Source organism: Engystomops pustulosus, chromosome 3 (assembly GCF_040894005.1).
Source record: "Engystomops pustulosus chromosome 3, aEngPut4.maternal, whole genome shotgun sequence".
Classification (NCBI taxonomy): domain Eukaryota; kingdom Metazoa; phylum Chordata; class Amphibia; order Anura; family Leptodactylidae; genus Engystomops; species Engystomops pustulosus.
Window position 1 is genome coordinate 26,525,242 of NC_092413.1, and position 27,131 is coordinate 26,552,372.

The window sequence follows — 27,131 nt, forward strand, 5'->3', positions numbered from 1 at the left end:
TTTTGCCTAATTCTCAATATAATAATGGTCTATGTGTACGATCGGGGATCAATATCCGACAAGCCCCAATGGCCAATAAGTGGGAATCAAAATCTGATTGTAGGGACAAGCCCCTTGTGTCAATAAGCAGGAATCAATATCTGATGGTAGGGACAAGCCCCAATGGCCAATAAGCGGGAATCAATATCTGATTGTAGGGAAAAGCCCCCCGTGCTAATAAGCAGGAATCAATATCTGATTGTAGGGACAAGCCCCATTGGTCAATAAGTGGGAATCAATATCCGATTATAGGATTGTAGGGACAAGCCCCATTGGTCAATAAGTGGGAATCAATATTCGATTGTAGGCACAAGCCTACCATGTCAATAAGCGAGCATCAATATCTGATTGTAGGAACAAGACCCCCATGCCAATAAGCATCTTCATCCAGTCTATAAAATGGGCACACAGCCAGAAGCAGTTGTGTTGTGGTTGGAAACTAACTGCATTGGCTGTTTCCATTCATTTTCTGTGGATAGGCCATTAATACAATACTTTGTAGTATAAGAATCCCTGTTAGTGTAAAAAATGTTATCATATCATCTGTACTAGTAACCTGCAGAAAAAGTTGACAATTTTGTTTTGTTCTGGGGTAAAAAAAATAATTTAATTAAAAAAATAATAATATTAATCTCGACAAACTTGAAAAGTTAATCTTGCCTATGGATTTATCAATATTCTATTCTTTTTTTAGTCTTTTGGATCCTGTAAACTATTTCATTTTATGTTTTTGAAAATCAAAGGGGTATTCCAAGAATAAGCATATTTCACATTCAAATGGGTCATTAAAATATAATCTAATATGTAATTAGACATCACATAACCTGCACCTGCCTGGGCAGGTCATGTGATCATCACTATCTTTGGCTGTAGTCGGTTGGTTGCAGTGCATCCAGTATGGCCGATGTTATAGTCAGACGTCATCTCAGTGAAGTCATGTGCAGTGATGGCCATTACACACATCACTACTATGGTAACAGAGCAGGATAGTCTGTTACATCATCACTGGGAGAATAGCATAAGAGGGAGGAGGAGTTACTGAGAACTAAAGGTTCATGGGACTTGTAGTTGCAGATGGCGGCCATCTTGGAGATAACCCCGCCTGTTTTAGAAAGCCCCTAAAATTTAGTGAATCATAAAAGTATTTAAGCTCCATTTTTTGATTAATGATATTGAGTTTTGTTGTATTCATTTATTTATAGCAATTATGTTTTTTTTCATCAGATGTTCAAATTCCCAAAATACCCCTTTAAACTCTTTATTTACATCACAAGAAAAGTTTCAACCTATAATAAAATGTCAGAAGATGTCATAATAATAAAATGTTAAAAATAAAGTCACAGTCCACATTTCCTATACAGTCAATGCAAGGGGAAATTTTTTTTTTTAAAAGTGATCATAGTCCATGCATTAATGTTTCATTTTAATCATAATATATGAATGTTTACAAAAAAAATTGACAGCTATTTAATTAATTTTTTAATAACTTAATAAAAATATTCAATATTCAAAGCAATATACAATCGACAATAAAGAAATAAATAATTGTTGAATAGGCACTTACTGGAATTACAGTTAATCCTGATACAGTCTAGATAGGGAAGAATAGATGAGAAATGAAAATTTATCCTTCAAGGTATTAGCTGCAGACATCCAATAATATTACAGTCCACCCTTCCGGGGACAGACACATGAAGAGGTGGCCACTCTAAGTATTCTGGTGCCATGATTACATTAAGACACAGAATTTTCGGAAAAATCTTTAAAAAGTTGATTCGAAGTTATTATGGCCATTTTCAGCTGTGCTACATGGAGACAAACCTCAGTATTGTTGAAGCAGATGAAGATCTAGAGAGGCAGATACCTATTCCCCACATATGCCAGAACAAAGAACAACTGAAAAACGAATTTTTTTTTTAGTTCCGACACAATGGGGGTAAAGAGCAAGCCAACAGATCGTCCATCTTGTGCAGTAATGTTCTTCCTCAAAGGATTAAAATATGTATGTGCTGGGAAATAGATATTTATCATTGAAATTCATAGGAAAAAAAATTTGGAGGGCAAAAATGTAAAATAAAAAATATAAAAAATATAAATAGGGCAACAGAACAAAACACTAAAGTCTATCTTTATTAGTTAAAATCTGGTTTGTTGTATCGAGAATTTCTCATGTTTGGTCCTTTGAGGAGACCATATATTTTAAGCCAAGATTTTAATCCCATGTAGCAGAGTCTGTCATGTGTCGTCAACCGCATCAGAAAAGTGGTGGCAAACAGTCTGGGATCAAAACCCGCACACATCTTGCTACAAAATACAACTGCATTGACAGGTCCTAATGTTCTTCTCCATAGAAGCGGCTGATGTCAGCCACGAGAGGGAGGCAGAGGAGCATCTGAAAAGATGCACTGAATTTCTCGCCCTCTAATTCATGTTGCTATTAAAAAAAATTTCTAAGCAGTGTGCAAATCCCTACGATTTCCAGTATCATCTTTTCACGAAATAAGGCAAGAATCTTAATACATCCTTTTATAAAAATTTTTTAAATTTTTTGGTATTTTAATTATCACCATATTATCAATATTGTTGTTCGAAAACAATACATTTTCATAAAATGCAGAACATTTGAAAAGATTATTTAGAATGTGTTGCAAGAAACAGATTTGCCTATTTGTTTTTAGTTTTTTTTTATTTTTTTAATCGGAACCATCAGTGCACTATTCTGTATAAGAAATGATGTGGATGATGTTCTCCAGACTGTTTGCTAAGGGCCGCAGACCTTGGTCATTGAAGGGTTATTGTTCACTTTTGATTGAAAACGTAAAAATGCAACCACCAAAAAAAAAAAAAAAAAAAGATAGTAATAAAATAAAAAAAAATTAAGCCAAATGAATTTTTAGTGTGGAGTAGTGTCGAAGAAATTGTTCAAAAAGAGAAGCACAAGTACTAAAAAATTTACTAAGACTCTATAGGTAATTTAATTTTTATAGTCTAAAAACGTTAAAGACTGCGACAAAAATTACTGTTTTTGTCTTCTCTTTTTTAACGGTTATGAATTTTTATTTTGTGGACGCAAAATAAATACAAAAGGAGTTTTTAAGTATAAAAATGGAAATTGAGCAAAAAAAAAAAAAAAAAAACTAAGTCATGTGAGAGCAAGCAAGAGTTAACATGATTTGAAATGGAAAGACAGGTTAATTTTTTTTTTTAAATCTTTGGGGTTACCTAAGTTGACCGTTAATTTTACGCGTCCAGCATCCAGTTCTAAACGCAAGGTATCTGCCGAATCCCTTGAAGTAGTCGCCATTAATATACCATAAGCACGTTGGGATCGGAAACGCAGTGACACATCTTCTGCCTCTGTGTGCATGACCACAGGGAGCTGAACCTTCATGAACATGCTTCCATCATAACTTAAAATAGTTGCCTCTGTAAAAATAAAAAATAAAAATAGATCACATTTTCAGATTATTTGAAATAAGTCACATTTTTTAGAAATTCATTTTCTGGGGTAAAGAATCCATCATGATAAACCAGGGACTCTTCCTCATAGATCCAGGTACCAGGACTGTGGAAATCATTTTATATTTGTTATCCACGGCCTCCTTCCTTCTAAAATCAACTTTTAAAATTATGTCACTGAGCCTGAGGTGCTACCATAGCCCCTCTATGATCTGACTTTACAGATCTTTACACAGTCTCACCTTCCCACTGCTCTCTGAACACAGCAGGAAGTGCTTACTGAACAAGTACTAAGGAAGCAGGGGAGGGGGTGGAACAGTGTAACAACCTGAAAAGTCATTTCAGACGGGCTATGGTAGCCCCTCGGGCTCATTAACATAATTTTAAATGTTGATTTTACAAGGAAGGAGAACATGGATAACAAATATAAGAAGATTACACAATCACAGTGCCTGGATCTATGAGTAAGTGTCCCGGGTTTATAATTCTTGATTTTGATGGCAGATTTCCTTTAAAGACAGAAGTGTTTTTATGATTTTTTTTAGAGTAAAAAATAGACAAAACATAAAATATAAAGGCTGCATTCATCATGTGGTCCTTGTACAGGTTTATGCTTTGCTTTCTGTATGGCTCTGCTGATTGAAGCACCAGAACACAATACAAATGACCTTGCGGTGGAGGACAAGCCTAACTAAGTTCTCAGGTGAACTTGTTCATTTTCTTTCTGTTCTGTATAGTACATGGCTTAAATCCAAGTTCATCATTACTGGGGAAAGCAAGATTTTTTTCTTTTTTTTTTACCTCACACCAGTATTAGAGTATCAGTCTGGATTGCAGTCATAACCTGAAAATGTTAACATTTTTAACAGTGGCTCCACCTACCATGGGCCATTTCCTTACCATAAAAGAAGATACCAAGACTTTTAGTATAGAATCCTCTTTCATTATGCTTTGGTCTTGGTTGAGTAAGTAAATACACATACAGACTATCCTTGAGTCCATAGGAAAATGTTTCCTTATGCATTTGTGATAAAAGACACAAAGGTAAGAGAGAGGACCCCAAATATAATGAATAAAATGGGTCCCCTCGTGGCATTGGTAGACATGTGTTGTCCAAGTGCTTTACATGGCTCAGGGTGGTTTAAAGAAGAGTATATACCAAGCTCTCTTTCCACCCCTATTTACTACAACTTGAAGTTAATGCTCTTACGGTTGCCTGGATGTGGACGGTATGGTATGCTAGTCTCTGTATACAAACAGAGAACGGCAGTGATTGGTGGAACTACAGCTGACCGGGTGTGGTGAGAGAAGAGACTACATGTTCTTATTTTTAAACCAGGTAAAGTAATTTCTGGCCCTCCATCCATCAACGTTTAGGAAGCCTTTGCGATCTTAATGAGATCCTAGTAGACTTCAAGAATCTCTTATTGACTCAAAACCCCTGCCCACCGGGGGATCCTTTGGTTCTCTCAAAGGAACCAGCCAACTTAATTGTCTAGGACTGTTTGTTGACAACAAATTCACAGAATAAGCTACCAACATCTATATGGTAATCTTCCTCGATGAGCTGTTTAGCACACTTGACATAAACACAGAGAACAGACATCTGTGGTGGTCACATCTGTAGAGCCCCAAGCTTCCATCCACTACACAGACCATAGTGTCAACTGTGTCTGGATCAACGCTTTGTGTAAATGTAGGCCCAAGCAAAGTACGCAGCGTGGTGGCCATGTAGTGTCAGACTAGGATTCCTTGGGCCCGGATAAATATTCAAAATACAGGAAACAATGGGCCCCCTGGTTATGGTTTTTCGATGTGACACTTGGGTTCCTCCCCCACATCTGTATACGTACAATATGATACTTATTTTTGTACATAGTCCAAATATAATTTTATGTTCTGTGTAGATTGATAAAATAAAATAAATTACGTTTTCTTCTGCTGTATCTTTTAGTTCTACTACTGGGTTAGAACCCAACACTGGATCATCTGCTACTCTGATATTAATAAAGGACATGTAAACAGTCCAATAGGAATGAATGGGTCAGTATGCTGTCCCCCAAAAATAACAGATATCATAAGGACATCAAAGAAGCCTGCCTGAATGAGCCCTTAGGAATATAACAAAATAACATATATTCTCATCTTTCCAATGCACTGGAAAGGTGAGTTTTCACTTAATTTTTTTAGGGGTTCCAAGGGCAGGCTCTGGCTATATACTGGGGCAAGAGGAAGGGTATATTTTTGGGGGCAGGAGGAAGGTTATATTCAGGGGTAGGAGCTGGCTATATACGAGGGCAGGTGCTGGCTATATCTGGGGCAGGTGCTGACTATATCGGGGCAGGGGACGGCTATATACAGGGGCAGGTGCTGGCTATATACTGGGGGCTGGCTGGATGGCAATATACTAGGGGGCTGGCTGGCTATTCCCTGGGGGCAGGGGGCTGGCTGGCTGTATTCTGAGGGCAACGGTTGGCTGGCTTTATATGAGGGACAGGAGGTTGGCTGGCTGTATACTGGGGACAGTGGGCTGGCTATATAATAGAGGGCATTGGCTTGTTATATACTAAGGGGCATGGGCTGGCCAGCTATATACTAGGGGGGCATGGGCTGACCAGCTGTATACTGGGGGCTGGCTGGCTAGATACTTGGGGACAGGAGGTTGGCTAGTTATATACCTAGGGGGCATGGGCTGGACTTGAGTTAATAGGTTTTCACCGTTTTTTGTGGTAAAATTAGGTATCCCGGCTTATATTCGGGTTGGCTTATACTCAAGTATATACAGTAAGTCTGCTGAAACCAAAGCTGAAATAGGCATCTCCAGTCTTATTCCACTGTAATGAATCTCTAATAGCAAAAAGGCTTATAATGATAGGAAAAACATCAGACAGCACATGTTATCATAAAATGCAATATAAACAGACATGCAATGGACCACAAAAGGGAAAAAAAGCATAATGGAATATTAGATGAGAAGCAATTAGATAAACTAGTTATATTTCCATAAATATTATAGTGACATACGGGAGGCATGATTTCCTAAGAACATACTCTGACAAAAATGCAAGGCAGCATTTACAAGCGCACCAGGGAGAGGATATAGCGGTAGCTGAAACCTTCAGCATACATTTTGTACACCTACGAGAGTCTTAACCTAAAGATAGGCTCCTGCTGTGTTCAACAATGGAAATGCGAGTGTGAGCCAAATTATATTGATGTGACATCTGTCATTCCATCTGCCGCATTCCATTAAAAAAAAACAACCAACTCCGAGATTAGACTGATGTTTTTTGTTTTATGTATAATCAGGAAAGGATCATAATGCCGAAATAAATCATGCTTACATTTATGGCAGTCAGATAAGAAAAAAAAAAACTAAAATAAAAGTGCACGTTGTTTGCGCCATAAATTGTAGGTTTTAAAACACTTATAAAGCCAGATTTAGTGTCAAATAAAAGAAAGACAAAGCAAATGCAAAGCAAAAACATCAATATTCTAAAGCAACCCATGTAAAAGTATATTACCGCTACAGTGATGGATGTGTGTGTGCGGTATGTCAGGTAGTATGCAGTGATTGATATTTGGCATGATCCAGCGTTTTTGCAACTTATCACCTAATAGTAACCTCTATACTAGGCAGAAAAAGGTTCTATATTTTTTACAGTTCAATATAGACATATAATTTATAACACGCCCCCAAAAACAATCTTACAGAGGTTGAGGAAAGTCAAAGAGGTCACTCTGCACAGTAAGACGGGATCAGTACTTTAAAGATACATTGAAGCACATTTACTTATCTGGCCACTGGAGTTCACCGAAAGTGCATTGTCTGCCGATAATGCACTGTGCTGTGATTACAAAGATTGTGCGCCTGATATCATGAATGTGTCGTTTCCCCGCTCAGGTCGCCACAGTTCACTATCTTTTTAATGGTGCATGTAAGTGCTTGGGCTTGCGACACAATTTGAAAGTTAAATCCCGCGCCCAGTCCGAATCAGTTGGATCGTCCGACGCCAATCCACCAATTTGTGTTGCATGGAAGCCAGCGCAGCTGCACCAAAAAAGGATCGCATGCGCCAAAATCCCAGCACAGACATCTATTAAAATGCCTGTCCAAGAAATCCCTGAAAATCCCTGAAAAGGGCAAACAGTCCGACAAAAGTGAGCAGTGCGACCCTTAGTAAATAAGCCCCATGGTATTTTGGAACATCTTTACATTAGGGTTTTAGTTAAAGAGGGTTCCCAGTATAAATATTTTGATTAATCCTTGGCCAGGCCAATAACTTTTCAACTTTTCCTCACACACAGATAATAGGGGAAATTTATTTGTACTTGGGTTTTAAAATTCCCTTTGCCGGTGCTTCTGGGCCTGTATTTACTACTAGGCTCCTACACTTAGTAAATGGGGCCAAATCTCCCTAAGGTCGACCCTAAGACCTAAAAAACTAAGATCTGCCATAGATGGACACTACAGTAGCCGAGGCAGGGGAGTTCACGCCCCAGCCTATCCCAATGACCCGACTTGCCCAAAGTGGCCCACAGGTTGGGAAAAAGCCTGATCGGGGCGGGCAGTTTTCTAGTGGAGAAGACATAAATCTCCTCCAATGTGTCCAACCCTGTTTTTGAGCAGTGGCCAGGAATGGAAAATGCTGCTGATATTCTACACATGGGGTCACCAGAAGAAACTGTTCTCCCCATATGACGTGTAAAATACCTCTTCATTGGGTGCATGGACTACACAGACTAAAGAATCCATTGACTGGGTCTACCCAATGAGTCTTCATGGCTACAAGTGCAACTTTACCACTTCATTGACAAGAACTTTCAACATAACTTTCCATGGGTAGAAATTGAATACCCCAGGACACAATTTAGACATTTCCAGCCCTCTATGGCATCAACACAGCGTTATACATGATAGTAATAGGTGCCCTACGATGTCACATCATGTATAATGCTATAGGGCAGTTTTTGGGGTACAAATATTATAACAGGTTAGAGAACTCATTTTTCTAATAGAGGACACCAATGTCCTATACTGTGAATATATTCTGGTTTACCATCCACAGCACAGAGCTCCAGTTCCAATACTTGAATGGCACAGATGGTTAACGTGCCAACTCTCACAGGAAGGCCTCATTCACCTTTCAGCTTCGAAATATTGACCTTTGGTAAGTCAAATGCCCCCCCTCCCCCCTTGTGCTCACTATGGGGCAGGGATTGTGCCTGAGACATTTTAGTGGCTGAGTACCATATATATAAATCACACAGGGTGGAGAATACTAATAGAAATGATACTGTACATACTTCTACCTTCAAAGAAAATAATGAAGTTCCTGGTAAGAGTTAAATTCTGCTGAGCTTTCAGAAAATGCTGCCATGGCGTGTTAGGCTAGGTGTCTGCTTGGGTAGAGAGATGAGTAGTCTCCCGGTGATTGATGTGTTCCACTATTGTGTATCAGGAGCTCCGCAGAGATTCTGCATGGCCTGGTCTTATGTCACTTTCAGAAAAGCGAGAAGAAGGAGATAGAGTCGCATCATATCTTTGGGTCTAATTACTTCCTATGTAGCCAGGAGGATTAAGGAGAGGCTCGTGGATCTCTGGGTAATGGGAAGTGGTGGGATGTGCTATTATACAGTCAGCTATGTACTAGTGTTATCATATAGACAGATATCTGAATGACAAGTCATTCCCGATATTAGTAATCGGTTATTTTACAGTGTTAAATGCATTTTTTAAATTTATGTAAGAACTAGAATGTATATAAAGAGGACATTTTACCACCTCTCACCTATCATACTATTCTGTAGGGGCTGCTGCACAGAATCTGGGGCACTTTAAATTTTCTTTCTAAGCCCCAAGGGTTGTAGAATTATTAGTCCCAGTATCCAGTGTCGGACTGGCCCACCAGAGTACCAGAAGATCCCCCGGTGGGCCCTGGCTCAACCCAATAATGAACTCCAGAGGTCCATCAGAAAACAACACAATTTGAAGGCTGCTAGAGTATATTTCCTAGGGGATAATGAAGAGTGGGCCCCCAGATTGATTTTCTCTGGTGGGCCTAAGGAACCCCAATCCAACGCTGCCAGTATCTGACCATTATAATTCCTCTCTACTGTCAGAGAGGAGGAGCTGGGAGAGGGCGTGTGTTTTGCTAATCTTCTCTGACAAGTAGAATTTTATCAAGACTCAGGCCCGATCCTCTGCTCCAGCACCTCCTCCTTGAGAGTGGAAAGTATTATATTATTCAGATATCTTATAACTGTGGAATAAGAATTTCATCCTACGTGATGAAGCTTACAACTGCCCGTAGTGTGGGCGTATCTCTGTACTGATTTATTTTTTCAATAAACTTCCCCTAAAAAAACTCAAACGTTCAGATACCTTCAGAAAATTCAAAGTGCCCCTGAATCTGTGTAGCTTCCGCCACTACATTGTGATGTTTAAGGTCCTTTTTAAAAAATGTGGTTTATTTTTACATTACTGATTAATTTATCTTCTACATTTATAATGTCCCCCCAGATCTCATGTATGTACACGTATAGTTATCTGGGGTTTTCTTCAATTCTTTAATATTTCTTCAAATTTGAATAGATTTTGTGTTGTTTTTAGCGTAAATAGGTCAGGGCTACCATAACGTTGATTGTGAAGGTAATTCAATAGCCCAGTTAAAGTCCTGATCCCTCCCGAATAGAAATTATTTGATGGGACCAAAATTGTGTTATGTTCCTCACTACGTTTTTCCTCCCTTCCTAGTCACTCGATTTTTTTATATAATTAAGTGGGTCCCAGGAACCAGGATCTATCTCATAGACATTTACTGTACCAACTCTGGGTCACGTGGTCTCCCCCTTCCAAAAGTCGGGTGTTGTTTTATCATCTGATCTAGATGGACTGAAACAGTGATACTGAGGATGGTCAGATGTTGTGAGTTGCCAAAGGCTGCAAGCACATTTGACTTAGTGATATCTATCACTCAGTAGTGATAATAGTGCTGAGTTTTGATGCCCAAGATAACCCCTTAATGTAGTTTGAATGGAAGAACCCTACACCTGAAACTACCATTGAAGAACCTATAGGGATAATTTCCATCAAGTGAAATGTCGAGGGGAAGGCTTAAAGATGACCTGTTACCAGAATTTTACCCCTAACACCAAATGGTAAAGGGTTAAAAGTCCTTCCTATATCACCTAAAATGATCTGCCACTGAGGCACTGTACCTTAATTACAGATGTATTACTGATATGCAAATTAGTATAGATGGGTTATATTAAGGCTAGAAGAGTCATGTTTTCTCAAGGCTACCAGTGAACCATGTCAGGGCAGTGGACTGCGATCTTGTCACCGTTTCATGCACCCCACAGTGGGTTGGGCCGCACACAAGTGGGCGGGGCCAATGTAGACAAAGGCAGATTTAGTTTGTGGAACAGTTTTACTGGTGGGAGGAAGGAGATTTAAGCTGGGAAGACTGCGCTGCACATTTTAAACAAAGGCACATCGGGGGTGAGTAAGGTTTATTGTGCCTATTCTTGATGGCAGGTTCCCTTTGATCGTTTTGAATACATGGAGTGGAAAATGCAAATGGACTGAAAAGATTTCATAAGGGTCTGGGAGTTCCCAAAGATAAGATCATGAAGGCTACAGGGAAGGGGGTGTTAAGTGAAACCCAGTTAATTTTGATGGTAAAAAAAAAGTATGTGAGGCTGCATTGGACATCAGTAAAATTCCATATACAGGCAGTCCATGGATTACATACAAGATAGGTTCTATAGGCATGTTCTTAAGATGAATTTGTCTCGGTGACAATTGAATTTTAAAAATGTTGGATTGTCATAAGAACCAGGAGTAACTGTCATGCCTTCTCAGGCACATATCTAGTTAATTTTGCCAGCTGCTCCACCTGTTGATAAGTTGTTGTATTGCAGCCTCATTTATTCTGCCTCATGTTTACCTGCAGACTAAACTTTTCCTACTTAGGCTTCCTTAGTTTCCCATCATGCCTTTCTCTAGCCTGGCCCCATGCCTCTGCAGCAGCCATCTTGCTCCATAGAAGCTGCACACACTGTCTCTCTCTTGGACAGTTAATCTGTTGTTTTCCTCATCATAGAACAGTCGGTGAGTTATTATATAATTCATGTACCTTACAGAATGTGATGTACTGAGATATGCTATGTACCTTGTACTGAATGCTGTTATTTTCTTGTAGTTTTACACTGATCCTATTAATAAAAGTTGAAAAGGACCCCCTGCGTCCAGCTCAATGAATTGATAGGAAAAGAGTTTAGCTGTCTGACAACTCGTTCACAGGGACGGATTGAGGGTGTCAGAACAGTAAAACGACTACTATATAACGGGGTTGAAGCACAGATACTGTCTTCTATCAGCAAGCAGTCAAGCAGCTTACAGCCACAATGTCAGACAGAGGATCTGCTGCACGGTCCCATGTCAGCTCAGCAGCTTCCAGGACATCTAAGAGCAGCCTTGCAGCGGCAACCGCCAGGGCAAAGGCAGAAGCCGCCAAAGTGAGAGCTGCCTTTGCTGAAAAGGAATTGAAATTAAAGAAGGAAAAGGCAAACCTAGAAGCCAACCTTGCAAAACTTGCTGTGGACATGGAAGCAGCAGCAGCAGAAGCCGAGGCGCAGGCTTTAGAAGCAGCAGCATGCGGCACTTGTGAAGGAGCCAGCATAAAACTTGAACCTGAACTTGGTCATCAGGATATCTCGCAGCGCACTTCAGAATATGTGCTACAGCAAGACCAGTACCTACATCCACTTCAAAGAGTGAGATCAAACTCTGCTGATGATCTAAGACAACATCCTGTCATTCAGTCAACAACCCTCACACATCACCCTAAGCATGAAGGTAATTCTGTCTACCAATCACCCTGCATGCAACCTGCATCCAGACCTATGACCCACTCAGTAACCGCTTTCAAGAAAGAAGGTGCTGACAAAGACTACTTTGACAGCAATGCATTCTATGACAATTACCCAACTAATCCTCACCACAGCAACGCTCATCCAGATCACCCTCTCAGAGACCAAGAGCTACCACCTTTCCTCAAGTTCTTTGCACGTCGTGAGCTGCTCACCAAAGGTCTCTCAAAATTTAATGACCGGCCTGAAAGTTACAGAGCATGGAGAGCTTCTTTCAGGAATGCCACAGCAGGCCTTGACCTCTCTGCAAGTGAAGAGATGGACCTGTTGGTGAAGTGGCTGGGAGACGAGTCGACAGAGCATGCAAAACGCATCAGAGATATTAACATCAACTACCCGAGCAGAGGCTTGGACATGTTATGGGAGAGGCTCAGTGAGTGCTACGGCTCCTCAGAGATGATAGAAGAATCCCTCTTTAAAAGGTTACAGGACTTTCCTAAAATCTCAAACAAAAGCTTTCACAAGCTAAGAGAATTGAGTGACCTCTTGACAGAACTACAGGTTGCCAAGTCTGAAGGAGACCTGCTAGGCCTCACGTCCTTAGATACAGCTAGAGGCATCAAATTCATAGTGCAGAAGCTACCTTACAGCTTACAGGAGAAATGGATGAACCGGGGCTCAGAGTACAAAGAAAGACACAACGTGCAGTTCCCACCATTCTTCTTTTTTGTAGATTTCGTTCGTCAGCAGGCGAAGATCAGGAACGATCCTAGTTTTGACCTTTCCACCGTAGACCTTGTCAACCCAGGTACAGGTAAGCCTGCTTTAATTCGTAACCCCAGAGGCACACCTATCACCGTACACAAAACAAATGTATCTCCTGACGATTCATCAAAAACCAGTGGGACATTAACAAAAGACCCAAACACTGAGTGCCCCTTGCATAAAAAGCCCCACTCACTGGAGAAGTGTAGAGGTTTTAGGAACAAATCTCTTAAGGACCGCAGAATGTTCCTCAAGGAGAATGGCATATGCTACAGGTGTTGTGCATCTACATCTCACTTAGCAAGAGATTGCAACGCCAGTATTTCTTGCTCTGAATGCAACAGCCAAGAACACAATACGGCTCTACACCCAGGGCCAGCACCACAGATTCCTTCACCCTCAGACAGTACTTCAGAGCACGGCGGGGAGAGGATAGACAGTGCACCCCCTGATGTGTCACCTCTGTGCACTCAAGTTTGCGGAGAAGGTCTAGGTAACAAATCTTGCTCAAAGATCTGTCCTGTTACAGTTTACCCTATAGGTCACAGAGAAAGAGCAGTTAAACTGTACGCCATCCTGGATGACCAGAGCAACAGGTCACTTGCGAGCACAGCCTTCTTTGACATTTTTCAGATCAAAGGACTTCGTTCATCCTACTCTCTTAAAACATGTACAGGAGTAAGCGAAGAAACTGGAAGAAGAGCCACAGGATACCAGATTGAATCGCTAGATGGTCAGACATCCTTGTCCCTTCCTACACTAATAGAGTGTAATTCAATCCCGAACAATAGGGAAGAGATCCCCACACCAGAAGCTGCTCTACATCATGCACATTTGAGAAGCATAGCGCATCTCATCCCCACACTCGATCCTCAAGCCAAGTTGGTCCTCTTGCTGGGCAGAGACATTATCAGAGTCCACAAAGTGAGGAAGCAGATAAATGGTCCTCATAACTCACCCTACGCTCAGAAACTTGACCTAGGATGGGTCATCATAGGGGACGTTTGCTTAGGAAACGCTCACAAACCAAACAACGTAAACGCTCTTTACACAAGCACATTAGAGAGCGGGCGTCCATCCTTTTTTCTACCCTGTCCCAACAAACTTCTTGTGAAAGAGAAGCTCACCAGCCCAGCATACCTGAACACTGGAGAGGGCAGCTACGCCACTGATTACCTGTGTGACGGAGATGAAGATCATCTAGGGTGTACTGTTTTCCAAAAGACCAAAGACGACCATAAGGTAGCCCATTCCATAGAAGACGAGACCTTCTTGAAGATAATGGACCAAGGATTTCATAAAGATGAAACCAATAGCTGGGTGGCCCCGCTACCATTTAAGCCTCAGAGACCCCGTCTTCCTAACAACAGAGAGCAAGCTCTAAAACGCCTTACCTTGCTAAAACGTAACTTCCTAAGAAAGCCAGAGATGGAAAAGCACTTCCTTGCTTTCATGTGCAAAGTATTCGAAAATGGCCATGCAGAAGTGGCCCCACCTCTGGAAGAGAGCAAAGAATGCTGGTATCTCCCAATATTTGGCGTCTACCACCCCAAGAAACCAAACCAGATACGCGTGGTGTTCGACTCCAGCGCAAGATACCAGGGACTCTCTCTGAATGATGTTCTTTTAACAGGGCCAGACCTTAACAACACTCTCATTGGTGTCCTCATCAGATTCCGTAAAGAACCAGTTGCCATCACTGCAGATATACAGCAAATGTTCCACTGCTTCCTTGTCAATGAAGAACATAGAGACTTCCTGCGGTTCTTCTGGTTCAAAGATAACGAACCTACCAAGGATATAGTAGAATACCGTATGAAGGTGCATGTTTTTGGCAACAGCCCATCCCCTGCTGTAGCAATCTATGGGCTTAAGAGGTCTGCAACGGGAAACGAGACCGACTTTGACGAAGACGTCCGCCAGTTCATCGAAAGAGACTTCTACGTGGACGATGGTTTGAAGTCTCTTCCATCATCAGAGGCTGCAATAAGCCTACTCAAAAGAACTCAGAGTGCTCTTGCTCATTCTAACCTCAGGCTACATAAGATTGCTTCTAATAGCAAAACAGTGATAGAGGCCTTTCCCACAAAGGACTATGCCAACGACTTAAAGGACCTGGACTTAGCTACAGACTCTCTTCCCATACAACGTAGTCTAGGACTCAACTGGGACCTCAAGTCTGATAGCTTCACATTTCAGGTCAACCTAGAGCGAAAACCGTTCACTCGACGAGGCGTCCTATCCACAATAAACAGCCTGTATGATCCCCTTGGATTTGCCGCACCTGTGATCATCCAAGGTAAGACCTTGCTGCGTGAATTAACTGTGGATTCAGCTGATTGGGACACCCCTCTTTCTCCAGAGAAAGAGGTTTCGTGGGTAACCTGGAGGGAATCTCTAAATTCATTGTCTGATCTTCACATACATAGGCCATACACGAACATATCTTCTGAAGAAGTCCTCTCCAGGAGGCTGTGCCTGTTTTGTGATGCCTCAGTCAAAGCCATAGCCGCCGTTGCCTATTTAAAGACCGTAGACATCTCAGGCCAAGTCCACATAGGGTTCATCATGGGAAAAGCCAAGCTAGCACCATGTCCTGAACCTACCGTACCCAGACTAGAACTCTGTGCTGCTGTTCTTGCTATTGAACTGGCAGAGCTCATCACATCAGAACTTGACCTACAGCTTGAGGACGCAGAATTTTTCACCGATAGCAAAGTAGTGTTAGGCTACATTCATAATGAGACTAGGAGATTCTATGTCTACGTGAACAACCGAGTACGTAGAATTAGGAGGTCTTCTCAACCTTCTCAGTGGGGTTATGTACCAACTAACCACAATCCTGCTGACCATGCTACCAGAGCTGTACCAGCTTCATGCCTTAAAAACACTACCTGGCTTTCTGGGCCTGCATTCCTGTGTCAACCAGCACCCACCACTCTTCAAAAATGCATGCACGAACTGTTTGAGCCTGAATTAGATGTGGAAATTCGACCTCAAGTTTCCACACTTAATACAACGGTCACTAAAAGGCACCTTGGTTCTAGCCGCTTCCACAAATTCTCCACCTGGAGGTCAGCTTACAGAGCCTTAGCTTGCCTGATTCACATTGTCAGATCCTTTAAAGCCACAAAGCCAACATCTGTTCTATGCAAAGGCTGGCACTACTGCCATAAAGCTTACTCGGCAGACGAGTTCCTGCAGGCAAAACAGGTTATTATCCATTGTGTCCAGTATGAGGCTTATACCCAGACTATAGAGTCCCTCAGAAACCGCATGGGCGTCCCTAAAGATAGCCCTCTTAAGAAACTTGACCCATTTGTAGATGCTGATGGACTATTGAGAGTTGGTGGACGCATTTCAAATGCAACGCTCGAAGTTAATGAGTGTACCCCTATCATAATCCCTCATGGTCATGTTGCTTCTCTGCTGGTCGAGTATTATCATGCACTGGTGAAGCATCAAGGACGCTTGATAACTGAAGGAGCTTTACGAGAGGCTGGATTCTGGGTAATAGGAGCCAAGAGACTTATAAGTAGAGTAATTTTTAGATGTATCATTTGCCGAAAACTCCGTGGTGCATGCCAATTCCAAAAAATGGCCGACCTTCCAGCGGACCGTTTGAGTACTGAACCCCCCTTTACAAATGTGGGTCTCGATGTGTTTGGCCCCTGGTCAGTTATCACACGACAGACTAGAGGAGGACAAGCAAACAGCAAGCGCTGGGCTGTCTTATTTACATGTTTGAGTGTTAGAGCTGTACATATAGAAGTAATTGAGGCAATGGACACGTCTAGCTTTATCAATGCCCTCAGACGCTTCATTTCTCTCAGAGGAAATGTAAGGCATATCCGATCTGACAGAGGATCTAACTTCATTGGAGCTTGTAGTGAACTAAAGATTCCTTCAAATCTGGATGTGAACCAAGTTGAAAGATACCTTTCCGAACAAAGCTGCACTTGGACCTTCAACCCACCTCACTCATCTCACATGGGAGGTGTTTGGGAGCGCATGATTGGCATTGCTCGAAGAATACTTGACTCCATCTTTCTCCAACTAGGCCCTTTGAAGCTCACTCACGAGACGCTCACTACTTTCATGGCCGAGGTAGTAGCTATTATAAATGCTAGACCGCTGGTTCCCTTATCCAACGATCCTGAAGACCCAGCTCTGCTTACTCCTGCAGCTCTCCTCACCCAAAAATTTAATGCAACCGTAACTATACCCAAAGAGTTCACTACTAAGGACTTGTACAAATCACAGTGGAAGAGAGTTCAAACATTAGCAGACCTTTTCTGGACCAAGTGGAGAAAACAGTACCTTTCCACGTTACAGGCAAGAAACAAATGGCAAGATAGTAGGCCCAACATGGAGCCTGGAAACATTGTCCTAGTAAAAGATGCCCAGTCCAAGCGGAATGAGTGGCCTTTAGGATTGGTGACTAAAGTCTTCCCAAGTCAAGATGGAAAAGTCCGGAAGGTGGAGATCAAGATTCCCAAGCAAAATGGAAAACTGTTTCTTAGACCAGTTTCCGAACTTGTTCTGTTACTCTGTAGTTGAAATGTGGTATCCCCTGGAAACCAGACGGGGAGTGTCATGCCTTCTCAGGCACATATCTAGTTAATTTTGCCAGCTGCTCCACCTGTTGATAAGTTGTTGTATTGCAGCCTCATTTATTCTGCCTCATGTTTACCTGCAGACTAAACTTTTCCTACTTAGGCTTCCTTAGTTTCCCATCATGCCTTTCTCTAGCCTGGCCCCATGCCTCTGCAGCAGCCATCTTGCTCCATAGAAGCTGCACACACTGTCTCTCTCTTGGACAGTTAATCTGTTGTTTTCCTCATCATAGAACAGTCGGTGAGTTATTATTAGAGATGAGCGAGCACTAAAATGCTCGGGTGCTCGTTACTCGAGCCGAACATTTCCAGATGCTCGAGTGCTCGTTTCGAGTAACGAGCCCCATTGAAGTCAATGGGAGACCCGAGCATTTTTCAAAGGGACCATGGTTCGGGAATAAAATGTGTTATTTAATTGAAAAAGAATGTCTTCTGATAATTTGCAAACATCTGCGATCTATTCTTCACTGTTCCGCGCGTATATTATCTCCCGACAAGTTAGCAGATGTAAAGAACAGTGAAGAATAGAATAAAAACAGTGAACACAGTGAACACAGTGAACACAGGATCATTTAAGATAAAAACACAGTGCAGAACACAGTGCAGAATAGATTACAGATGTTCGGCACATCTGCTTACTTGTCGGGAGATACGCGCGGAACGGCGCGTACAAAATAGCATGTGAAGAACAATATATATGTGTGAAGAAGACATTGCAGATGTATGGAAACATCTGCAATGTGTTCTTTACACACATATATATTGTTCTTCACATGCTATTTTGGGCGCACCGCTCCGCGCGTATCTCCCGACAAGTAAGCAGATGTGCCGAACATCTGTAATCTATTCTGCACTGTGTTCTGCACTGTGTTTTTATCTTAAATGATCCTGTGTTCACTGTTTTTATTCTATTCTTCATTGTTCTTCACTGTGTTTTTTTAATTAAATGCTCGATCTCGAGCAGGGGAAATACTCGTCCGAGCAACGAGCCGTCTCGAGTACCCTAATGCTCGACCGAGCATCAAGCTCGGACGAGCATGTTCGCTCATCTCTAGTTATTATATAATTCATGTACCTTACAGAATGTGATGTACTGAGATATGCTATGTACCTTGTACTGAATGCTGTTATTTTCTTGTATTTTTACACTGATCCTATTAATAAAAGTTGAAAAGGACCCCCTGCGTCCAGCTCAATGAATTGATAGGAAAAGAGTTTAGCTGTCTGACAACTCGTTCACAGGGACGGATTGAGGGTGTCAGAACAGTAACAATAAGTCTTAATTGCAGACACATTTAACTAACTGTTACAGCTGATTGTGGTAGCCTAGGACTAAAGTACAGTAAATTACCAACATCCAGAGGACTGTTTGTAACCAGAGGTCGTCTCTAAATCGGTTGTTCTTATGTACAGGACCAGACCAGACCAATCATTGCTTTATATCCTGCTATTGATGTCCTCAGTGGTATACTCATATCCACAAAAGTAATGTTCAGTAGGACTGGATCAAAGTTCTTCACTAATCCACCAGTCAAAGAGATTTCACAACTAAAAGTGAACAATTAAGGAAAGCAAAAAAGAAACGGATGAGCAGAAATTAGATTACGAATGGTCCTGCCAAACACATCATTGAGATGCATGTCTCCGGTTTATTTGCAAATCAGCATATGTTGCCTTTTGTTGTTGAAATGATGGCAATATGCGAGCAGTTTTTCTTGCTCATTTATCTCCACTATGACCATATGTAGTAGCTGAATTTTGCCACAGGGTGGTACACATTGCTTACCTAATTGAATGGTTTTGTAATTTACTTGACAGTTTGGTTCAACCCTCTGCCAGCTCCACTCCACCGGCAGAGAAACAGGCCGCCGCATCAAAGTTGCCAGCCAATAGACACATGCTTTCTGAGGTGTAACATTCATTCTGGGATTTCTTGGCAAAATTAAATAGTAAAAAAAAGATTAAAACCCTAGTAAAGGAGAAGAAGACTAGGCCAGTTCTTCTACATGATATTGTAGGTCCTGGTAGACCCCATCTGAACATCAACAATTACCCAACACCATGGATAAAAGTGGACATACCAGCTCTTGACCATTACCTGTTTTTACTAAAGGTCCATTGCGAGGCAAAAACAGGAGACTACAAAAAAACGCAAAAATCTATCTACCTAATACAAAAAATGAAGAGAGGTGCCCCATTTCTGCAGCCCGATTTTGCAGGTTGTTTAGGGATCCCAATTCTGCTGCTGTCACCACTATCAAACTTACAAGCAGAGTGATGACTATATAATAAGATTATTGTAATAATATGTAATAATGTTTTCCGTTAATAATCCCTTCTGGCATTGTAATACTGTGAGAATTAACTTTATAACCATTGTGGCTACATCAAACTAGGCATAAGTTCCATCTGATTATTGAAACTGTGGGGAAAGTATGAAAAACAGGTACTCTCTCCTCAAACTCAAAACAGTTCATACAATCTAATACCCTTTGACTTATTAGAGTATTAGAAAAATAAACCACACATATAGTTTATGAGTCTGATGTATTACTGAACATAATGCTCCTCCCACCTCTCCTAGTCTCCCCCACCACAGTAACTGACAGCTGGTTTCCTTGTTTCTTCATACACAACAGCCAATGAAAGAGGAAGCAGACGAAGGAGGAAGGGGGATAAGAGACTGTTAACTTATCAATACACTGGACTCATAGGGGGGATTTATCATTGAGCCGACTTGCCCCAGTTATTAAGACTTTTGAAAAGTTGCAAAAAAAATTGCATTGGATTTGAGAATTTTAGAAAAGTTGCAAAAAAGTCACAGCCGGGTCATAGTGACTTATGATATGCTGGTGCGGGATATAAGCTCCACCCCCCTGCACATGCTGGATAATTAGAGGCTCTAATCTCCTGATATATGCTGAGCCATTATATACCAGGCTATAGCTAGTGCGCTGGTGTCTTGGCCGGGTTTCTTCATGCACATCTAAGCACATTTGGCATGGAGGTGGCTTAAGGGGTTAAAATAAATGCAATTTCTGGCTTTGTGCCAATAAATTAGAACATTTCAGGCTTTTACACCTGAAAACTGACTAAGATTAATCCCCTTCCCCCAACAGACACAATTTTTTTCACAAATCGGCATTCTTTTGTATGCCAGAAAAGTGACTACAGTGTAGGCTTTGCAAATTTTTGTTACGACTCTTTGGGCAAGCATTTATAATACCCAGTACACAAGCTTTCCGGTGTATAAATCGTGAAAAGCTGCAATTCTTAGCACTCAGAAAGTGGGAGGGGGTGCAGATTATAGATGTGGACCTGGTGTAGTAAATCGGGTACAATGTGCCCCAGCTCTTCTTGACCAGTTCCCCACTTTGTGCTGTTTAGACTTACTTAGAGCAAGTAAGTACAACAGATCTTGTAACTGAATCTCAGATTTAGTGTAGCCTCACTACACGCTGCTGGTTGGGTGTCAGGTAATGTGAAATAAACTTATATAAAGTACTGAAATGATTCAGAATGCTGACAAAGGCATTTTTAAAATCAGCATAGCATAGGCTATGGAACCTGTCATCAGCTAAAAAGGACTAGGTAGGGTAAATGAGCAACTTGAATAATTTCTAAATTGCATCAAGCTATGCATCAGCCATAAGGCGAGTTGAGCCTCTTGCCTCAGACAGCGAGATGGGGGGCAGCATCTAGAAAGCCGTCAACAGCCACAAAGCAGAACTTGACACTTAAAAATATTGTTCTGTCACACAACATGTCAGCATGGACGCGAGACTCCGCATGGAGAACCCCCATACTAAAAAAAAGCTTATATATTACTAATGGATGATCTAGAGGGGGCGCTGTTGTATACCTCTCCTCAGGCAGCAAAAAATTCAGGTCCACCCCTGTAAGCCTGGTGCAATATTATTTTTATGATTTCTCTGGTACCCAGTCAAGAAAATACCAATAACCATTCTAGACCGTATCATAAAGAAAAAAAAACACATTTTTTGTCTTTGTTTCTTGTGTTTTCTTGTTTGATTTTCTTGTAAAGGCGACATAGCAATTTCAAACACTGATTTCAAACACTGTATCTCGAGGAAAAACGTCCTCAATGAAACCCCCCTGAGCTCTTTGTTTGTAGTTCCTGCTGACAATCAGAATTTTAGATATCTCAAGCAGATCCTGTGTGCGGCACTTAAGCAAGAAAGACAACATGGGGCGCCCATTATGTTGTGCATTGCTCCTTCCTAACTACGAGGATTTTCATGAAACAAGATATGTGACTGCAGTGATATGTATTGTATGGCGGTAATATTTCATTTCCTTGTGTAATGTAGCTGTAGAAGGTGTGTGACGTGAATACACAATGGGCTGTCTGCTTAAACATAGGGTTCCCCTCAGAAAAACCTGTCTGACACCTGTATATATATATACCTGAATATATATATATATATATATATATATATATATATATATATATATATATATACAGTATATAATTAGTATTGGGGACTCATTCCCTATAAAGATGTTTGTAGCCCAGAAAAAACACCTTTACATTTTATAATCCATCACTTTTTACTTTTTTTTTTACATTTTCAATTATCATGATTGTCTGGGGGCTTGTTTTTTGTGTAATGGATTGTATTTTTGGATTCCACAGTTTAGAGTTTAGGGGTACATATAATAAGTCTATTAATGTTCATGATGAAAACCCATTTCATTTAAAGTTTTTTGCTTTTTTTTTTATATTTGTTGAAGGAAACCTACCATGAGGATTTAGATCAGTATTAGATCCGATGGTAGATTCCTTCTGTCTGTCTATGTCCTAATCTCTGAATCTCTTTAATAATCCTGGAACCTAACTCGTCAAAAACTTTATTTTAGTAATATGTAAATTAACTTCAGATGCTACTGGGGCGTGTACTAGCCTGGCCGGGTGCTAGGAGCTAAGGCTACTCAACGCCCCAATAGCCTCTGCAGTTAATTTACATATTACTAAATAACTAAAAATAATTTTTAACAAGTTAGGTTCCAGGATTATTAATTTATAGATTAGGGCAGAGGCAGGCAGGAGGAATTAACCATCAGATCTACTTCTGATCAGGGCCGGCGCCAGCACTGGGCATACCTGGGCAAGTGCTGGGGCCCAGATCTGATGGGGGGGCACATAAGTCTATACATAAGGAATCCATGGGGGTGGAGTGGGGTTTTATATAAAATAACCATGAGGGGGCTATTGGGTATGATAAACGAGGGAATATTTTAAGGAACCGGACAGTTTCTGAATTTATATTGCCGCCTTGTTAGTTCACTGCAATGGGGCCCACTGAGGCTCTGTCACCCAGGGGCCTACTGAAACCTGGAGCCGAACCCGGTATAACACTAACCTTATTCTCACTAGCCCTAATTCCATGTGAGTGGACTGGATTCAGTAAAGCAGCAGATCTCTGAGGCACAAGCCTTTCACAAACACAAGAGAAACATCCGAGGAAAACTGTCACGTTGGAATCTATGCCTATTACCATGACAACAGGCTTTAAAATGAATGTGTACTTTCCTTCTCCTGCAGTCTACTTGAAAAGACGTAGAAGCATGTCTCTAATTAAACTGCGCCAATTACCTATCGATTAGTACAGTGAGGGGAGCCGAACAGAACGCGCCCATTAATCCATTAGAAATGAGTTACACAATGGCAATACCATTGCTCCATTCTGAGACTGGCGAATTTTTAAAGATGGAACTTCCTTTGTGATTGGCAGCCAATGTGAATCGTGGTTGGTTGTCAAATGTCAAAGTTTTAGTATAGCACAGAAACAGTACAGCAAAGTAATATGGTACCAGGACGATTGTAAAAAATAAAATTGCAGCAGAAAATGCACCACACTTGTAAAAATGTAATCCCACCTTACTGACTTCTATTGTGGGCACATTATCCCCCGGAGCAGGAGTGACCCTAAACTCTCTGGGAACTGTAAAATGGCCTGAAGAAATACAATCTTAATTGTCAGATCCTGCTTTGTAGTAAATGACTGTGATGATACCCCTCCTTCCTTCAGTTGGTGCTGCCTGAGACAAGAGGCTCAACTTACCTCATGGATGGTGCAACATTTAGGCCAATATTTGAAGGCAGCAGTTACATGAATGGTGTACAGTATGGTACATCATTACTGCTGAAAGTGAGTGTCACTAAAGAAGTGTTGATACACTTGAATGTTATACATTTATAAATAAGTGTATGACATTATGTACTCTAGGCACAAATTACACAAATTAGAGCCCTTAAAATGAACCTGTCATCAGGAATGTAATTTTTAGCTGGTGACAGGTTCCAATAGCGTATGCTATAATGATTTTAAAAATGCCTTTATCAGCATAATGAAACACTTCAATACTACGTTTAATTTACATTACCTGGTTCCCTGCCAGTAGCTTGTGGTGAGTCCCAGGGGAGGGGAAGCTGCAGCCTGTGTGTGCCTATCATGTAGCTGGGTGATTGTGGAAGAGAGGAGACTGACCCAGGCACAAACAAGCTGCAGCTGCCCACTACCTGGGGACTCACCACATGCTGCTGGCAGTGAGCAGGTAATATGAATTAAACTTGTATAAACTACTGAAATTAGTCAGAATACAGACAAAGGCATTTTTAAAAATGGCATAGCATAGGCTAATGGAATCTATCACCAGCTTAAAATGACATTAAAGAATCTCCTGCTTTTCTAGTAGTGTACCAGACATATAGTATGTACCCCCATACTATAATGGTCTCCTAAAATGGGAAATAAACAGATTATAGGACGCCAAAGGTATCTGGAGCTGGAATACAAACATCAATCTGTAGGGGGATGCCGGAATATTAACTGGCAAATAACTTATTTTAATTTACTACATTTTGTGCTGAAGGTTTTATTTTTATTTTTGGACCAACCCTTAAAGTGCAGATAAACCGATGCATTTCAACTGACATGCCATGTAAGCATATTAGGTATTCAAATCAATGGAGGTCAGTGATAAGAACCAAACACCAGACTAAAGAGGGAGGAGTCTACCAAGCAATTTGCCTCATTTGTGAAGGGAACGACAGTTCCATTTTGGGAGGTTGCATAGTATAGAGGTTGTAGCGACACACAAGATTTGGAACTCAAGAGGAAAACCCACAAACTAGCTAAAGCTGTTCATACATGTTGTATCCTCCCTATCTACAATACATAAAATAGGATTGGTTGGAGGATTGTTACTGTGGCATCAAATATTGTGATAGGAAACATTTAACCCTTAAAAGTTCAAGAAAATAGTAGTACTAATTTTGAAAATAGTAATAAAAAATAACAAACCTCTCTCGCAAGAGCGACCAAGGTAGCCTGTACCCGAGCAGTCACAAACAAACCGATTCCACCCATCTCTACACACTCCATTATTTTTGCATGGGTTGTTAATGCAAGGTTTACTAGTTTCTTTCGAGCACGATGGTTTCACTCCAGCTGTGCTTTGAAGTTCAGCCATCTGGCGTATGTCTTTGCTCTGACCATCTATAAATAAATCTCGTATGCATCCTACATATCCATAGTTTAGAAGAGCGGTCCACACTTCAGTCGGAAAGACCAAACCAACTTTCTGTTCCGGTAAACCGCCGAGGTACAAGTCGTCATCAAGGTCAAGAATTTCACTTTCTCCGGGGGCTGTGTAAGGCGTTCGCATAGTATTGACAGATATGGTACCTGTGGGTATAAAGAAACAAGAAAGGAAAAAGAGACATTGTCAAATTACCTAGAAATATACTTGACTCGTTCATCGTACCTGAAAAACGTAGAATAAAACATAAAAATGGAATGGTCTAGTAAGAATTAATGTTTAAAAAGTTTTTTGAGCTCTTGAACTAATAATGAGCTATCCATGACTTATCTTATCTATGGGTAATCTGTAGTTAGATCGATAGAAGTACAACACTTGGCATCGTTCACGATCATGAAGCTTTGCCACAGGGCCACTGCCCAATAAACGGAGGAGGAAGCAGACAATTCCGTCCATAATTTGACCAGATGACCAGATGCTAGAACTGCAGTTCCATGTCTCATTAAATTCTATTAGAGACAAGTTTGTTGCCTATTATAGACTAGTCCTGCTGTCCAAGTGATAAACCACCAATGTAACTGTTTGTTTCCTGCACCATTCATAATGTAGTGGGGTGTCAATACCTCTGCACACAGGTGATCGGCAGAGGGTGCTATGTTGGTTGGTTGGGTACATTGTAGCGATTGGAACCAGTTGGGTTTGACGTGTTCAGAAGAACTTGGAACAAAAGATTCAAGTACATGAAAGTGAACCTACCACTAATGCATGCAACCATTGTTGGCACAGATCGAGGGTGTTAACCCTTAAAACACCACTGCGAAACTGCTGCCATTTTCCCCTAAGATTGTGGTCCTCCCCCCGTCCCCTGTAATATCATTGGGGTGGAAAATGGCAACCGTCTTCGTTTAAAGAGTCAGCCACTGATCTCGGATTTTTGTGATCGTTGAGAAAACCCGGTTGATGCGCTGAACACTGAGGTTCGAGTCCTTCCATCACTACTTGTACATACGCTAGGGTGCATTATTTATATTGATTGGGTTTTTTTTGTATATTTAGTTCCTTTTTTGATACATTATGAATACTATAAATTGTTAATGATTTGGTGTTTTTTCTCTAAACCACATGATTTTGAACTTGTATGTTTTTAGCCAATTTATTAAAATGAGTCTTAATACACCAATATCTTCTTTTCATTAATTGTGAGGTTTATATATTATACCATTATTAGGAATATTTTAATGCTTTTTGAAATATTTTAATACTTTTTGGATATACATTCAGAAATCAGAGACTGAACTTACTTCTTAAACATAAGACCGATGATACTAAACACCATAGTCATGTCCACTCTTTTTTAGGACATGTATTTAAATAATGTTTAATTTCTTTTACTAGAATGACCTCTTAAGTGTGTGTAACAATTATGCAAATCTGAGCTTTAATCAAGCTAAATTATTAAAGCTGATTTCAATAGCGGGGAATAATATATGACTTCTATCCTCTAATGAAGTTCTCTGCTTTCATTTCACAGCTCCATCACACGGAACGCTACCTATCGAAGGTCAAGTCTCTTTGGATTCAAGGCTATTAAAATTGGTTTTGGAATTCATTACATTTGTAAATCTGTAGCCTTTGACCCTGTTCATCCATATTAAACAGGTGGATGGACGGTTATTAAACTGTCAAGATGCGCATTTGCATGTCTCCACCCAAGTATGAATACATTAAAAATGAACAATAGGTATCGTATATTCTATAACCATGGCTTATATTTTTTCTCACTTTGCTTATCGCTACAATATGGATATT

The 27,131-nt window shown here is 40.8% G+C and overlaps 1 protein-coding gene across 13 annotated transcripts in view; it reads right to left on the minus strand.

Moving 5' to 3' along the window:
* The window catches only part of NRXN1 (neurexin 1), a 1,062,013-nt gene that overhangs the window by 538,085 nt on the left and 496,797 nt on the right, over positions 1-27,131 (minus strand). For 12 of the 13 annotated variants that reach the window (XM_072140344.1, XM_072140342.1, XM_072140343.1 and 9 more), the window contains 3 exons: positions 25,085-25,468; positions 3,262-3,465; positions 1,604-1,630 (listed from right to left, as the gene is read on the minus strand). In XM_072140344.1, coding sequence (XP_071996445.1) covers positions 1,604-1,630; positions 3,262-3,465; positions 25,085-25,468 — 615 coding nt within the window. The remainder of the gene's footprint in view (positions 1-1,603; positions 1,631-3,261; positions 3,466-25,084; positions 25,469-27,131) is intronic. The other variant, XM_072140341.1, reaches the window with a different exon arrangement.